The sequence below is a fragment of the Rattus rattus genome, chromosome 5 (assembly GCF_011064425.1).
Source record: "Rattus rattus isolate New Zealand chromosome 5, Rrattus_CSIRO_v1, whole genome shotgun sequence".
Classification (NCBI taxonomy): domain Eukaryota; kingdom Metazoa; phylum Chordata; class Mammalia; order Rodentia; family Muridae; genus Rattus; species Rattus rattus.
The window spans coordinates 70644159-70661391 of NC_046158.1; the positions used below are offsets into that span (position 1 = coordinate 70644159).

At 33.4% G+C, this 17233-nt stretch overlaps 1 protein-coding gene across 1 annotated transcript; it reads right to left on the minus strand.

Annotated features, from left to right (window-relative positions):
* Window positions 1-13153: 13153 nt before the first annotated feature.
* LOC116900431 (olfactory receptor 4C15-like) lies at window positions 13154-14089 on the minus strand. The gene has a single exon (XM_032902172.1). It carries the CDS (start codon window positions 14087-14089, stop codon window positions 13154-13156), a length of 936 nt encoding a protein of 311 aa, XP_032758063.1.
* Between the last annotated feature and the right edge of the window lie 3144 nt (window positions 14090-17233).

Here is a 17233-nt window from a genome sequence, read left to right on the forward strand (position 1 = left end):
GGTTATAGAATACAAATAACTCATCTTCAACTTGTCAAACTCTTATGGGTTCTTAAAGTAAAATATTGAAAGTCATTTGAATCCATATCCTAATTATAAACCAAAGACCACAATTTATTCTTCATGCCCTCCTCTGTATGGAATGAGGATCAGATGTAGAGTACAGAATGACTGATTATAGCACTGCCTTTTGACCGGCAAAAGGACAGGTAAAATTTGTTTTAGGGTATATTTGGAAATTGTGGCTACATTAAAGTTGTGTTTCAAAGTATGAAGTGGACTAGAATTTCATAAGAATGAATCTATTCTTCATATAACATAAAACACTGTAACACTACTTGCGACATATCTGTTAAAAGAGTTGAAATTTCACTTTTAGAACATCATTTTAAAATGTGACCAGAACTTCATAAAAATGATGCTGTTGTCATGACAGCTAGTTGAAAGAATACATAAAAAGTCTCTACTCAGAACTCAATCCAGTAGTCAATAGTGTCAGAAGTTAATATTGCTTTTCTATTGGTACAAAAAAATTTAACTAAATGTCATAAGTTTAAAGAAACAATTAAAGCATAATTTGGATATTAAGAGACACCAGAACTGATCTAAGGATCAACCGGGTCAAGCAAAACATTTTTTTCTCAAAAAGAACATATGAGTAGGGATAGCCTTGCAACAGAGTCCATTTCTCTATTAAGGGACCACATTATATTCTTTGTCCAAATGGGAGTGTAACATCTTGCTTAAAGCAATTGAGTTTATAGTGGAGAGTCAGAAGAGAATAAAGTCACCACCAACTTACAATTGTATAAAACCAGATAACAGAAGAAAATAAATAATTCATTGGTTTTATAATTTATTTTCTCAAGACTTATTTATTGGATATTTATATAATCCTACCTCATTTGAATTAGTATAAATTAATAAAATATATGCTTTAAAATTATATAAATTGACTAAAAACTTACCTGATAGCATTTAAGGATATTATCAGGTAATCTTACAGTGGTAGATATAATTAATTCATTTGAAAACACAGCTGCAATTAATCAGAAAAGGAGCTCTCATGAATCACGTAGATAAATATTACAGCAATTGTATTATCACAGGCATCTTCTGTATACACAATCAAAACGTATACGAATTTTGTATATAAATAATATATATATGTGTGTGTACATGAATAGGTATATAAATCGATATTTACATCCATTGTTAAAATCTGTGAGTAAAAGACTTAAGAGTATGTACAAAGAACTCAGTATTGGGCAGGTTTATTGCTTGTAAAATTCAATGAACAAACAGGATTCTACATATTAAATTCTATCACAAGAATATGTACAAGTTTATTGTAAAACACCATCTCTTGATATTCTTAGGCCACTTCTTTCACCAGCATGGGAGCTCCTTAGCAATTCCCAAATGAAAGCCAACTATGACGAATGGCATCATAAAAAAAAGAGCAGTATAAAATGGAGCATGTAGGGTCACTAGACAACCATCATTTACAATATGCTAAGATCACTGGATCATTATATAGAATTATGTAATGTAATTTACTAGTTGTTATTCAAAGCTAAAGCAGAATAGATGAAGAACTTCCATGAGTAAGGAGGTAGCATCATCCATGCATGAAATATCATAATGAAACTAAGCATTTTCCCCAATGACTATAGTTTGATAGGATTCTATAAGATAGGGTCTTGGGTTGTGCTATTGAGGAGTGGAAGGAGGGGAAATGTTTTCAGGATGTATTTTATGAGAGAATAAAAGTTTAAAAAAATAAGGTTGCTTCAATGTACAATAATTATAATGTTCTTAATATATAAGTAATAAATACCAAGTTTTATATCAAAAGATCAATGTTGTAGTATGACATCCCTCATATACATTCATAAGTCTTCTTAAATCAGAGTTTTTTCATACAAAGAAAACCAAACTGAACATATGTTCCATGAAAAACAGACCTTATGTTGATCCTAAAAATTAAGTAACTCTTAGCTTCATTTTCTTGTTCTATTTATTGTGGCCAGCAATGCTAGACAAAATGTCAATATTATTTTCCCAATAAAAGCTATTTCCAAATGTACAGTGAGACATCCATCGTGAGAAGTGTGCAATGTACTTACAGTTAATGGTCACATGATGATGCTTTTAGATGTTACTTGATATAACACAAACTGTAGTATAAACAATATCACAATTGTTTGTGCAGCATGTGGATGCAATTTAAATGTTCCCATCTACAACACAATAAGTTATAATATATTACAAGACATCTCATGGACCCAAGACTCAGTAAGCACGCCAGAGTGGGGCAGACAATTTGTAAGAGTCAGAGGTCCAGGACATCTACTAGGAGGTATTATCTTCTGAATGCATAGTTGAGAGCTCAGCTAAATTGAATAAAACATGTTATGTAGTTAAAATTAAGATATCTACAGTTAATTAACCCCTATAACTTTCTATAATGTCTTAAGTGCATGAATTTAAATGTAGACCTAATAAATTGTGAAACAAAAAATTTGAAACATTACTCACCTTCTGCTTTTTGGTGTGTCTGGGTCTAGTGTGAGGTTTGAGAACAAGAAATAAATATGTCCAGAATATATTGTATACATACATGAAATTCTCTAAGAATAACTGATATATACTTAATAAAAGTTAGCAAAACAGTTTTATATATAATATGAATAGGAACAAAATGTCATACATGAATCATGTTGGTCCATTTAAGACAAGATCTTAATTCACTGTTTTGGAGAGAGATTGGCAACATCTGATATGGCAACAGCCTTGACTCAAACTCATCATGTGACCTAGAATGACTTTGAACTCCTGATCCTCCTTTCATCTCCCAGTGCTGGGATTCCAAACTTTTGCTATAGCTAGCCTAATCCATATTTTTATAAACATATTATATAAACTCTAAATAAAAAGTGCATCAGTGTATTTTAAACAGTTTCTGCATACACAAAATTTGATGACAATTTGAATCATTAAAAATGTTTTCTTTTTGAAAGAAATATTAAAAAATCACATTCTAAGATGTCTCTTTAAACGACATTTTAAAAACTTTACCAATTTAATAAAATGCCTGATAATTTTACATTTGTAAAATTATTTTTATTTTTAAAATTCTTCAGTCAGTATCTAAAATATATAAACAATTATAGAAATATAAACATGTAACTCCAGCCATAAATTTTGAATTAATTTAAATAAATTTCAGAAATAAAATGTATTTGTGAAAATAAAATCATACTAGGACAATTTCCCTTATAGTATGTCAAAAATATTGAAAACTAGCTTGAATATTTTGCTAAGAGGTTAAGAACACCTTTCTCTCATGAGGACCTGGTTTTGTCTCCTAGCACCTTTATAGTGTTTCCCAATGATCTTTAACTCCAGTTCCTGGAGTCTTCTCATCACCTCCTTGAGTACTAGACACATACCTGGTACACATATATGTGTCCCACTCGCTCATACAAATAAAATAATAATAAACCAATCCTTAAAGGTTCTAAAAATGTAGAAATATCTAAAATATTAAAAATAAGGATGATTATGCAAGACTATTATAAATTATTTTTGCATGATACTGTATTAAAACCCTGATACTATGAGAATATGAAAGGAAACATTTCAATACTATATTTATTGAAAAGAAAATTAAGTGTTTATTTACAGATTTTTTTTTGTCCCTAGAAGTCCAATGCGCTATCCATTTTATTTTAAACACATCTTACAATTTAGAAAGAAACATAAAATAATAGGCTCTTCAGGTTATATTTTGGCTAAAGGAAACCACTTCCAGTAGAAAGACACAGCTCCCAGTGAAGGGATGCGGCCACCATGCAACTCAAAATCTTTAACATAGAAATGATCCAATCTCAAGGAAAGATAGGGACGAAAAAAGAAGAAAAGAGAAAGACACAGAGACTTAAGGAAAGGCCATCCAGAGACCATTTCATCTATCGATCCATCCCATCTGCAGACATCAAACCTCCACGCTATTGCTAATGCCAAGAAGCACTTGCTGACAGGAATCTGGTATGGCTGTTCCTCGAAAGTTTCAACTAGCAACTGACCACTATAAATGCAGATACTTAAAGCCGACCATTTGACAGAGCCCAGGGACCCCAAAGGAAGAGCTAAGAGAAGGACTGAAGTAGAACAATGTCAACTAAATGGACCACCCAGAGTTCCCAGGAATTAAACCACCAACCAAAGAGACGGAAGGAGCCAGCACTCCAAATGCATGTGTAGCAGATGGACTTATCTGACATTAATGGGAGAGGAGGTTGGATGCCCCAGCACAGGGGCATGCTAGAGGGGTAAGATGGGAATGGGTAAATGGGTAGAAGAGCATCCTCACAGAAGCAAAATGGAGGAAAGAGAGGGGGGATGGGATGAGGAAGTTGGTGGAGAGGTAGTCAGGAAGGGAAATATCATTTAAAATGTAAATGAATAAAATGAATAATAAAAATAAATACATATAATTTACAAAATAAAAAATAGGCTCTTGTAATAAATATGTTGTAATTGAGGTCAAAATCCTCAAAATTAGACATGCAGATTAAAGTCCATGAGATCAAATTTTCTTCAACTACTTTAGAAGTTGGTGAACTTTCCAGATCATTGATCAAATGTTATAAAGTTAGCAAACTAAAATAACACAGTATCTTATATCAACACTTAAACTCTGACAATTTTTCCATAAAAGACTATACTATAGACCTAATCATTTTTAACTCCATGCAATCTTTGGGTTCAAATCCATATATTACACTAGTTATTTATTCATTCTCCCTGTATTTTTCCTAAAACAGTCCATGGCCTTTTCTCTAATAGTTATTGTACTGGATATTCTAAAGCTGTCCCTGGTTCTGGTCTTACTCTGAAGTCTCTCACAGCAAAAACTGTGGTCACTGAGCTACTCCCTGAGCAGTGGCATGGGACATGCACCTTACAATTTTCTAAAGGCTACATTCACTTTCCCAAACATTTTGAGGCAGAATTCTAATGATTAGGTAAAAGTAAATAGACAAGGTTAATCAGAAGATTTATGTCTGTGACTTGAGTCATGATTCTTTTCTTCTCTTTCCAAGTAACATGGGTTTCTCGGCACTTTTTTGGAAATAGAGCACTTTATATTCACCCCAGTAACTCTATAAACACATCCGCACTTCATTTTATTATATGCCTATATCAATGTTCTTCACTCAAGCTCAGGGGATACTAACTTTCAATTCAAGATTCAGATGGGTATATAAACAAATAGATTAGAAAAACTGTTATTAGAGAGATAGTATGAAAATAAACTTATGTCACATTTCTGAGTTATGTGGTTTCAATTTGATAAAACACTGCAAACATATTTCATTTCATTAAATTGAAAAATTACATTAAAATGAATTAAGAAAATGGTCTTCCTTGGAAGAAAGGAGGAAGGGGGAATGGAAGGGAAGGCATTTGTAATTTAAGATCTCCTGCTTAGCTCTCTGGACACGTGTACCATTATACCTGAAGCGCTAAATTCTAGGCTTCTCATGAATCACTTTATCTGTTTTTATTTCATTAACTTTAATCATACAACTCTACTGAGTAAGGAATTTGTGCACCAGTTTACAAAACTCTCTTGTGGATGGTGAGGGTGGGTGCGTGGGTGAGTGGGAGGGTAAAGGAGTACCCTCATAGAGGCAATGGGTAGGGAGTGTGTGTGGAGGAGAATCTGGGAAGGGAGGCAACACAAGAAATGTAAATAAAATAACTAATAAAAATAGTAAAATAAAAAAGAACACATTTATGACACAAAATATTTATAGTTTGCTGATTACAACATCCAAATGTCTCTTGATCACAATTTAAAATCATTTATGAAGATGAAAATTATACCTTATATGCTGTCCCATGGCTAAGTTTTCTAAAAATAAAAAGATTGATGACAGGACAGCCATCTTCTAATCTCAACTGCAGATATTCAGTGGTGACCAAAAATACTCTGCTGGCAGTCTACTTCTATGTGAAAGAAAGGGCTAGCCAAGAGAATGGGTAATATTTCTGCTTCACAAGCACTGTATTCATCATGATCTCCAAGTAATAGAAAAATGAAAAAGTCAAAGCTCCTCCTTCACTGCTGTTGGAATTTAAATATGTTTCTCTGAGACATCATGAATCTATGAGATTGATTCTGAATACCCAAAGGGTTTGGGGATTTTCTGCCCCTTGAGATTCCAAGTTATAGTTCTGTATACCTTGTCCCTTCATCAACTGGTTAACAATACTTATAAGCACCTCCAATATTAGGATGTACTTTTAATTTTTTTCTGTGAATTCTATTTAATAATGTTCTCATCATGGTTCAGGAACAAACCCTGTTTAATAACATATGGAAAACAGTGTTTATGTGCTGAATTAACAAAAATTTCCTCCTGTCACAAGGGTTTTTTCAATAAATCTTCAATAAATCTTTAACATGCATTATTTTGGGAAAACCTATAAAGGAGTTTACATTAAAGAAGTACATTTTAGGGGTTGGGGATTTGGCTCAGTGGTAGAGCGCTTGCCTAGGAAGCACAAGGTCCTGGGTTCGATGAAATGTTTATGCTCAATAATATATAGTATATATTAATAGGAGTATTCTATATTTCCTATAAGAATGTTTGTTTTTGTATACTTTTAGACAAGTTCGTATATATATTCATAGAATTATTATAATATTGACTACTAATACTTCTCTCTTATAACCCCAATTAGTATTAATCCTCTTTCTCTTCCAACTATAAAGAACCACACACATACATTTAAAAATAAAAAAAAAAAACCCTGCTTTTAATTAGGGTTAAGTCAATGAAGATGAATAGGGAGTTACTTACTGGAGTCATGGAAACTTACATTATTTACATACTGGTTAAAAAATTATACCTTTTAGCAATGAATATCCTAGTAAGAGCACCAGTGGAAGGGGAAGCCCTGGGTCCTGCTAAGACTGAACCCCCCAGTGAATGTGATTGTTGGAGGGAGGGAGGCAATGGGGGGAGGGTGGGGAGGAACACCCATAAAGGAGGTGAGGGGGAGGGATTAGGGGGATGTTTGCCCGGAAACCGGGAAAGGGAATAACACTCGAAATGTAAATAAGAAATACTCAAGTTAATAAAAAAAAAATTATACCTTTTACCAGAAACAACTACCTGTCTATATCATCCCAGGGACACTCACAAGTGCTTCCACTATCCAAGGTAGAATATTGAATGGCCCAGATATGTACAGGTATACACAGGTAATGTCTTCATTATTTAAATGGTTAACTCATATTCAGAAGAAAATATATCATAGCATTCCTGCCTACCTTTCAGATCCTACAATTTTTTTTCTGTTTGTGATATTCACTGGTCTTGGAGGAAGTGATACAAAGCTGCTTCATTTAGGAATAAACATCAAAACATCAAAAAATATATATATATATATATATATATTGTTGATGAAAATTTACTAAAAAAGACTATGGTTTGTGAAGTCACATGTCATTGGTGGGAATCTATAAAAGTCTTCACTTTTATAGATTTAAACAATAAGTCCATACAAACTCTTTCAATGACCGTAGTATTTGTATATATCCTGTGGCCTCAGCTTCTCTCAAAAACCGTGAAAAAGTGTCTAGAGAGATGGTTCAGAAGTTAAGAAGACTGACTGCTCTTCCAGGTGTCCTGAGTTCAATTCCCTGCAGTCATATGGTTGCTCTCAGCCATATGTATTTGTGTCATTTACGTTGTATGGAGTGTTTACAGAAAGTAATAATATACTCACATACCTAAAATAAATGAACCTTTAAAAAATGCTTGGAACACCACTGAATAACCCCTATGTCTTATAAATTCATGTTTAGTAAATCATTATCATGCCTACAATGTTGTCTAAGTTTCCTGAAACTTGAAGTAGAGCCTGTCACCCTAGAACTACAGCTATGTCAACTTCTGTGAGATCTTCCACTTAGGCCAGATATATTATTCCAGTGCAAATCTGGACATTATTTTTTAATAGTTCAACAATCTTTTGCTAGCATACCACTTGATGTAAATTTTAAGCATCCAGAACTCTTTCCTCTAAAATCTCTATTACTTTTTTATATCTTTTCTCTCAATTATCTTTTTTAAACATAGACATAGATAAAGTATATAAAACATCCAATGTGCTTGAGAAATAGCTCAATGATGAATAGCACTCACTGCATTTGCAAAACACCAGGTTCTACATTCTGGATCACAAGTATATTAGTCAGGAGTCTAGAAATATATATATATATATATATATATAAAATTTAGAAATTTATATATATATGTATATATACATATATATATATATATATATATATATATATATATATTAGATATTAGAGTGGCTTAGAGTTTGTGTTCAAAAAGTCCAACAATGGTTGAATGTCTCAGCAGGTCTCCAGTAGAAGTTGGTGTCCCCAAAAAAGAGTGGATTCTAATGCCAGTGAAGACACTAATCTGTCAGAGAGAGCAAAGGTAAGAAGAGAAAGAACAAGCATTTCCTTCTTTCATGTCTTTTATATAGGCTCCTACCAGAAATTTGACCCACATTAAAGTCAGACCTTCTCACCTCAGAACATCTGTGTTCATCATCCTCCTTCTCACATAAAAATATTTAATTAAGAAAAACAGTAGCCACAGGTGTACTCAGCCACTTGGGATTTAGTTAATTCCAAAGGCAACATCTAATGACCAACAAAAAACTGTCACACAATTGTTACCTCAGTGTCAAGTCCTTATCTTCATGTGGCCTCAATGAGCAGTAAACCCATAGCACACATACATACAAGCAAGAAAAACTTTCATACACATAACATGATAAAGTGTAAAAAGTGTTTTTTTGTTTTTTTTATTTTTTATTTTTATTTTATTTTATTTTTTTTTATTAACTTGAGTATTTCTTATATACATTTCGAGTGTTATTCCCTTTCCCAGTTTCCGGGTAAACATCCCCCTCCCCTCTTCCCTTCTTTATGGGTGTTTCCCTCTCCATCTTCCCCCCATTGCCGCCCTCCCCCCAACAATCTAGTTCACTGGTGGTTCAGTCTTAGCAGGACCCAGGGCTTCCCCTTCCACTGGTGCTCTTACTAGGATATTCACTGCTACCTATGAGGTCAGAGTCCAGGGTCAGTCCATGTATAGTCTTTAGATAGTGGCTTACTCCCTGGAAGCTCTGGTTGCTTGGCATTGTTGTACATATGGGGTCTCCAGCCCCTTCAAGCTCTTCCAGTTCTTTCTCTGATTCCTTCAACGGGGGTCCTATTCTCAGTTCAGTGGTTTGCTGATGGCATTCGCCTCTGTGTTTGCTGTATTCTGGCTGTGTCTCTCAGGAGAGATCTACATCCGGCTCCTGTCGGCCTGCACTTCTTTGCTTCATCCATCTTGTCTAATTGGATGGCTGTATATGTAAGGGCCACATGTGGGGCAGGCTCTGAATGGGTGTTCCTTCTGTGTCTGTTTTAATCTTTGCCTCTCTCTTCCCTGCCAAGGGTATTCTTGTTCCCCTTTTAAAGAAGGAGTGAAGCATTCACATTTTGATCATCCGTCTTGAGTTTCATTTGTTCTAGGCATCTAGGGTAATTCAAGCACTTGGGCTAATAGCCGATAAAGTGTAAAAAGTTTTAATGCATTCATGTCACTGATTCCAGTCACATGCTCGTCTGTTCTGAAAGTTTCTCCATCCAGTGAATTATTCCATTATGTTTAAATACCAATTTATTATTGTTTTCAGGATATGAATATGATAGCTATTCTTAGTCATCAACTTGACATATCTGAAATTAAGTAATTCTCAAGAAGCTGGATATACCTGTGAGTTATTTTCCTTAATTAAATCATTTGAGGAGGAAAGGACCATCTTAACTCTGTGCCACACAATATGACTAATGCAGTGGAAATATAAAGCCCAATGCTGGAAACACAGCATTTAAATGGTCTCTATTATAGCGCTTGATAGGATCTTTCTAAACCTATTAAAATTCATGACAACTGTAACTTAAGGAAATGCTTCCTGTGGTTCGCAATTCAGTAATAAAGTGCTTCAGAGTTTTAGATCATGGCAATAGGAGCGAGAGGAAGCAGATAATGTTGATTTCACAACCTAGATATAGAATGGTTACTGTACATATTTGTTTGATACTCAAGCTCAGAGAACAGTATTGCCCACATTTCAAGTGATCCTTCCATGTCAAAAATCAAAAAGCAAACAAAAAACAAAACAAAAGAACAGAACAAAAAACAAAAAATTGTAGTTTATTTTATTTTATTTTGATACTTAGTGTGTTCTTTCTCCCACCCACAGTTTAATCTACTATCACCAGATAAGAGAGAAAGAAAGATAAAGGGGAGAGAGAAACAGAGACTTCCCTAAATTTAACATTGTTCCCTTTGCTTTTTGTTTGAGAAAGACTACTAACAAGCTGTAAACCACTCCCTAGAATGATCAACAACCACTACCCCCACCCTTTGAGAGCACTATGATTTATATACTCTCTGCAAAGTCCCCAGAATTCCAAATGTCACATAATCATAGAACTACCTACACCTAACAATACCACACTACTGCAGGAGGCCAAGCAAAATCATAGGCAGTTGCTGGGGATCAACCAGAAGCAGGCTGACACCCCCACACCTGAGGTTAAAAGGAAAGCACATTCTTATATTTCTGTGTTTTTTAAAGAAAGCAAAATTTCAGAATTCTCGAAGCTTGTCCATATATAAACCTAACAGAGAGAAAGCCTCACATGCATGCTGAGCAGCTAACTTAATAAAAATTCCCTTATGTGTGCATCTGGATGCTCCTGAACTTGATGGTTCCACGTCCTCGCACTAACTGTCCACTTTAACCATTACAGTATTTCCTTGAGATACCTTACTATATTAAATGGGAATAGAGACAAAAGATACTCTTGTTTTATTCCTGAATTTAGTTTGAATAGTAAGAGCTGTTCTTCCTTTATTAGGTCTTTTTTTCAAGAATACATACTTTCTTGATTTTTGAGAAATTCCTCACTCTTTGAACCATGCTAGACTGGTACTTGAATCAATTTCAACTATCCAACATTTTCAGTAGTGGAATTGAAGCACAAGTCAGAAAATGAAGCTTGGAGAGGGATTAGGGGGATGTTTGCCTGGAAACCGGGAAAGGGAATAACACTCGAAATGTAAATAAGAAACACTCAAGTTAATAAAAAAAATGGAAAATAAAGAGTCTAAAAAATTAAAAATGTTTTTCTCTTACCATGTATTGGTCAGACCATACTAAAGAATATTTAATGTGAGGGGTCAGAACATTGAGTTGACATCTTAACAGAAATCTTATACTTCCACAGCTTGTTACTTTTCACAGTTTTAAAGCCTAGTTTCACGTATTTTTGCTTTGTTAGCACACCACAGTTAAAGGCCAAACTTAAATGATTCATCAAAACAACAGTAACAACAAAACAAAATCTTTCAAATAACTGTCTACAGTGAATGTGTTCAAGACATAAGGGTTATTTTCTGTTAATTTAAGTTTTATTCCTGTGTCATAATACAAAATAATCACATGATATGAATTATATTGAGCATCAGGTATTTTTTACTAGGTAACGATAAGAAGTCAGACACTAAAATATTTATATCTGTGATTGTCATTTTAGACAATTTTTTAGCATTTTCCTATCCATTTAACTAAGTTATCTATTGTATGATTTTGTTAGAAGCAATATTGAATATCAAGTTAACAACAATATGTGAAAATGCATTAGGAAAGTGAGTATAAGGAATAGTTTTAAACAGTCTTAAAATTAGTGAAGTGAATTCAATTGGGTCTACATAGCCAGCCATCGATATAGAGTGAGACTGTGAAAAAGAAATCCTGTCTTCACATATTAAATTTAAAAATAATATAAGGTTTGTAATTATTTTCTTCTCTCTGAATTTCTAGTTAACAGAATCTCACTAAGAAACCTATATTACTCTGGAATATGGGAAATATTGGAAAAATATGATAACAGATTTTCAGTACATTTTTTCTCCCAATTTCAAGACACATTTAGTCCATCAACAAATTTCAATAGGCATTGTAATAGCTAAATTCCTTTTTAAACCTTTAGATTTATGAGAGCATTTGGCTCAATTGACTTTAATTTTTATTATCTTTAAAACTTTATTTTATAAAATATTTGCAAATAAGTAAAATATTCCACTCCACAATTAATAAGACTCCCGAATCTCTACAACTTGTAAGTTATAAAAGATGCAATGCTCTACATTTTTGCTCCTAATTCTGTTATGGAATTTTTGATTTTATTGTATTAATGCATAAAATATTTTTCAGTATTCAATTGATAAATTTTAATATGAAGATACACAGCATCTTTTCCAAAACAATACAAATTTTATATTGAAATGGACTTTAACTTTTTATAACACTCCAAATATTCAATTCATATTGTGTAAGTGTAATCTTACATATGGATTTCTCATATATAGTGTTGATGCATTATCTATAGAATAGTTTTGTGTACTTCTCTATAAGGTGTAAACATAAAGGTCTTTACAAAGTAAGTGTGCTTTTACTTTTATACTGCTGTAAACATTAAGTATGCACTAGTATTAATTATTTGATGTGTGTGTGCATGTGTGTGTGTGTGTGTGTGTGCGTGTGTGTGTATGTGTGTGTGGTGTGAAAGGAAATACTGGAACTCATGTGTATGCCAGCAGAATTTGAGGAGGTATTGAATATCCTTGTTTATACTTCTCTACTTCATTTCCTTGAAAAAGATCTGTTAAAGACTGAGCCTTGAGCAAACTGTGCTATTCAGTGATTAGTAGTCCAATTCAAACCTGGGCCTGCTGGGTTCTGGTTCACCCACAGTGAGTTAAAATGGATCTACCATATTTGGCTTTGGACATGAGTGGTAAGGATCCAAATAGTCCTCATTCTTTTTTTTTTTTTTTTTTTTTTTTTTTTTTCTTTTTCGGACAACCCAGGGCCTTTGTGAGGCAAGTGCTCTCTACCACTGAGCCAAATCCCCAACCCCTAATAGTCCTCATTCTTAAACAGCAAGTACTTTATCTACTGAGTCATTTCAGTGTTGGAAGCATACAATCTTTTAATATTTATCAGAAACAACTATTAGCCTCTTCCACATTTTTCTGATGGCATTTATCATTTCCTTATTCCTGAAAGTGTAAACCATAGGATTGAGCAATGGTGTCAGAACATCTGTAAATACAAAAACATTTTTCTCAAAAAAAAATGCAGATGTGGGCCGTGCATATATTAATATACAAGGAACAAAGAAAAAAACTACAACTGTAATATGGGATCCACAGGTAGAGAGAGCCTTACGGCGCCCTTCAGAGCTGTGTGCTCTCAGAGAGAACAATATCACACCATAGGAAATAAGCAAAAATGAGAATATAATTATGCAGATAGACCCACTGTTGGCAAACACCAAAATGATAAAAATGTGTGTGTCAGTGCAGGCAAGCTTCAACAATGGAAACAAGTCACATATGAAATGATCAATGACATTGGGTCCACAGAAGGGCAAAGGCAAAGTAAAGGCAATTTGTATGATAGAATGCAAGAATCCTCCAGCCCAGGCTACCCCCACCAGAGTGCCACAGAGCCTCCGATTCATGATGGAAGAGTAATGTAATGGCTTGCAAATGGCCACATAGCGGTCATAGGCCATGGCTGCCAGGACAATGACCTCCACAGCAGTAAGAAAGTGCACAGCAAAGACCTGTGTCATACAACATTCAAAAGAGATGCTCTTCCTCTCATAAACCATGTCCACGATCATCTTTGGTGTGACAACAGAGGAGACACATGCATCCAAGAAGGACAGGAATGCCAAGAAGAAGTACATGGGTGAGCCCAGAAGGGCAGGGCTGTAGACGATGGTCACCACAATCATCATGTTACCCAGAAGAGTTGCAATATAGACCAATAAAAATATAACAAATGATATTTTCTTAATTTGCGGGTTTTGTGAAAGCCCCAGAAGTATGAATTCATTGACAAAACTCTGGTTGTACATGATTCTCCAAAGGAATTTGAGAGAATGTGGTTTATATGAAATTCTGCAATTATAAGAAAAACATGTATCATACAAATCTACAATGTAGGCATTAATACTATGGTGAAATTTTATGCAAAAATTATCATGCTCTATTTTATTAATAGTTCAAATGGACAATTTTTTGAAAAATGTATTTAGATATGACATAGAGTTGAGGTAGACATTATTGAATAACTTAAAATAGGCACAATTTTAGTATTTGGGGTAAAACCATCTATCTGCATTAGCAAAAGAATCACATTTGAAATTTCACCTTCCATCATTGTCTGTTTTCTGTAGTAAAATATTGAAAGGCAACTAGAAACCATACCTGAATAATAAACCAAAGGCTACACTTTATCCAACATGGGTACCATCTTTATGGAACTAGGCAGGGCTGAATTGTCTACAGTAATGCACTGACGCTCCATCTACCAAAATAAGAAGAGATAAAATGCACTTTGAAAACCTTTACATTTTAAATTTTCTTTCAAAGCATAAAGTACATTAGAATTTAAATCAAGTAATTTATTTTTAACATAGAAATCTCAGTACAACAATACCTACCATTAACATGATGCCAATGAAGAAAATGCTGATAATTCACTAATTCATTAATTTATAGTGGGATTTCAGATTTGGAAAATTGATACTCTTGTCAGGATGACTCAACAGAGTGAGAAAATGGGACAGTACAGGATTCAGCTTCCTAGCCATATGTGAAAACTGGAAAACTCTTAATGAAAATTCTAAGTTCAAAGAAATAAGCTGGTTAAACTTGGATTTCAAGATCCTGTAGTTCCATCATCCATTCTATGCTAAGTCAAGATGGACAAAAAAATGCAATGAGTGAGAAGATCATAAGGCATGGTGTTCATGCATGAAATATTTTAATGAAAATTAACATTTCTAACAATGACAGAATATGGGAATAAAAGAGAAACAGCTTCTGATCCTTGAGAATTATTTCTGAGATCTAGATCTTCACCTTTTTTCCATAGAATAGGTATGGAACTAGATGTTGATAAAATTTAAAAAGCCTAGGTACATTCAAAGTTTGTTTCTTCTAAGATAATCAAAATAATGAGGGAAACAGAAATATTGGAGGATATCTTGAGTGTTATGGAAAATAGGATCTCAGACAATGGTTTAAGCAGAGAAAACTACTATACATTACAGTCTTGCTTTTTAATAGCCAAAGCAAGTAGTATATATATATGAAATATATAATATACATATGCACAAGGCAAAATACTTGTTTTTATGGGTTGCAGCAAAATATGATAATTTCAATGCATAGCATGGTCTAATGTTCTTAATCAATGGTGAAAGGGGGAAGCTTTGGTCCTCACTCATTGATATTCAGGTTTTAATTGTCATCCTTTAAAACAAAACTAAACAAACAAAGCAGCCAAACTGAGTACAAGATTATAAGGGAAACAGAGACCAATGTTAACTTAATAATTAAGTAAATGTTGACTGAATTTTCTGTTTACTTAAGATTCTCAATACTTCTGATAAAACTGACACCGTCATTTGCCAGAAAGCAGTTTTCTGAATTATTTGTGAAGTCAACAATGAACAAAGAGTACAGTATAGTCACTATAGTTATGATCATGGGTTATGTGTTTTTCTGTAAATTAATAGATAATAAGCCTAAATAGTAGCTGTAGCCTAAATATATCTCTATAAAATAAAATTAAAAATAGCTGAATGTAAGCTAAATATACATAAAATTTCTTATTTAGTTAAAATCAATACATTCTTGTTCATTTCACAATCTTGATAAATAAACTCTTATTGAAGCACTGGGGCAATGTCAAGTGAATCTTAGTAAGTGATAGTCCAAAATCTTCTGTTATTTGTGTGAATGTAAAGTGAAAGTAAATTTAAACCTTATTTTTACTCATCTATGGGAGGACCTAGGAGTAAGAAGATGGAGGTGTACATCAACACAATATATTGTATAAATGAAAATCTTAAATAATTTATAAAATATATTTATAAAAGAGTTAATAAAACAGCTTTATTTGGAAATAATCATGTGATTGTACAGACTACTAAATCTCTGGTCTTATACAACCTTAGTTAGATACATCACCCTAGCTTGGAATGACTTAGATCCGGAACATCCAACTTCCTGCTCAGGTCATAGTGTTACAATCTTGTGCCACTATACCCAGCCAAATGCACTTAATCATATTCTATAAACTGTAATTAAAAAAATAACTTGTCACTATTAATGCCAACATTATTTTAAGCAGTGCCAACATAACTACTCTGTGATGAAATGTTGAATCAGTCAAAAGAAAGATACTTCTCTTATAATCACATTATGAAATATCCTTAAAATGATTCACCCATTCAAATCATTTGGAAAACATATGAGAAATTATTCCAGAATCTTATTTACAATTTTGAAATGATATTACAGTTCACAAATTACACTTTGGAAATTTTATGTTAAAATACTACCTGTCAAAATTATTGAACATTAAGAAATATGAAAACTTTATGTGAAACATGAATCTAACAAATGGTAGAACCTAACAAATCTAACATTATGCTAGTATGAATAAAACACTAAAATATGAAAGATGAAGGATTACAATAATTTGCTAATTGATAAAACAGAAAAAATTAAATGTCCATTCTTAGGGGTTAAAAATATATAGTCCATAAGGAATCAATAAATATTATATACTTCATTGACAAGAAACTTGTTACTATCAAATTACTTAAAATTAAACATCAGCTATAGACCCTCAAAAAGTTGCATTTTAACGTACAAATGTTTTATGTATAAATCAATACCACAACGTAGACTCATTTCTGAAAATACAAAGGTGTGCCCTCTGCCACTTGTTTCCAGCCCTTTTTTCCACATCTAAGAGGCAGCAGGAGAGCAGATCTGGCAGTGAGGGTAGAGGATGGATGGTAACTCTGCTTTTTAAGTGTTGTATTCATGTGGTTATTACAGCAAAAAATAAATGAAGAAACCAAAATTACTCCTCACTGTAACCAGACATCATGAATATGAGAGTGATTCTCTGACCCCCTTGGGTTTTTAAAAAATGCCTATCCTCATGAGATTCTAAGACAAACTTTACTGCATGTTTATAC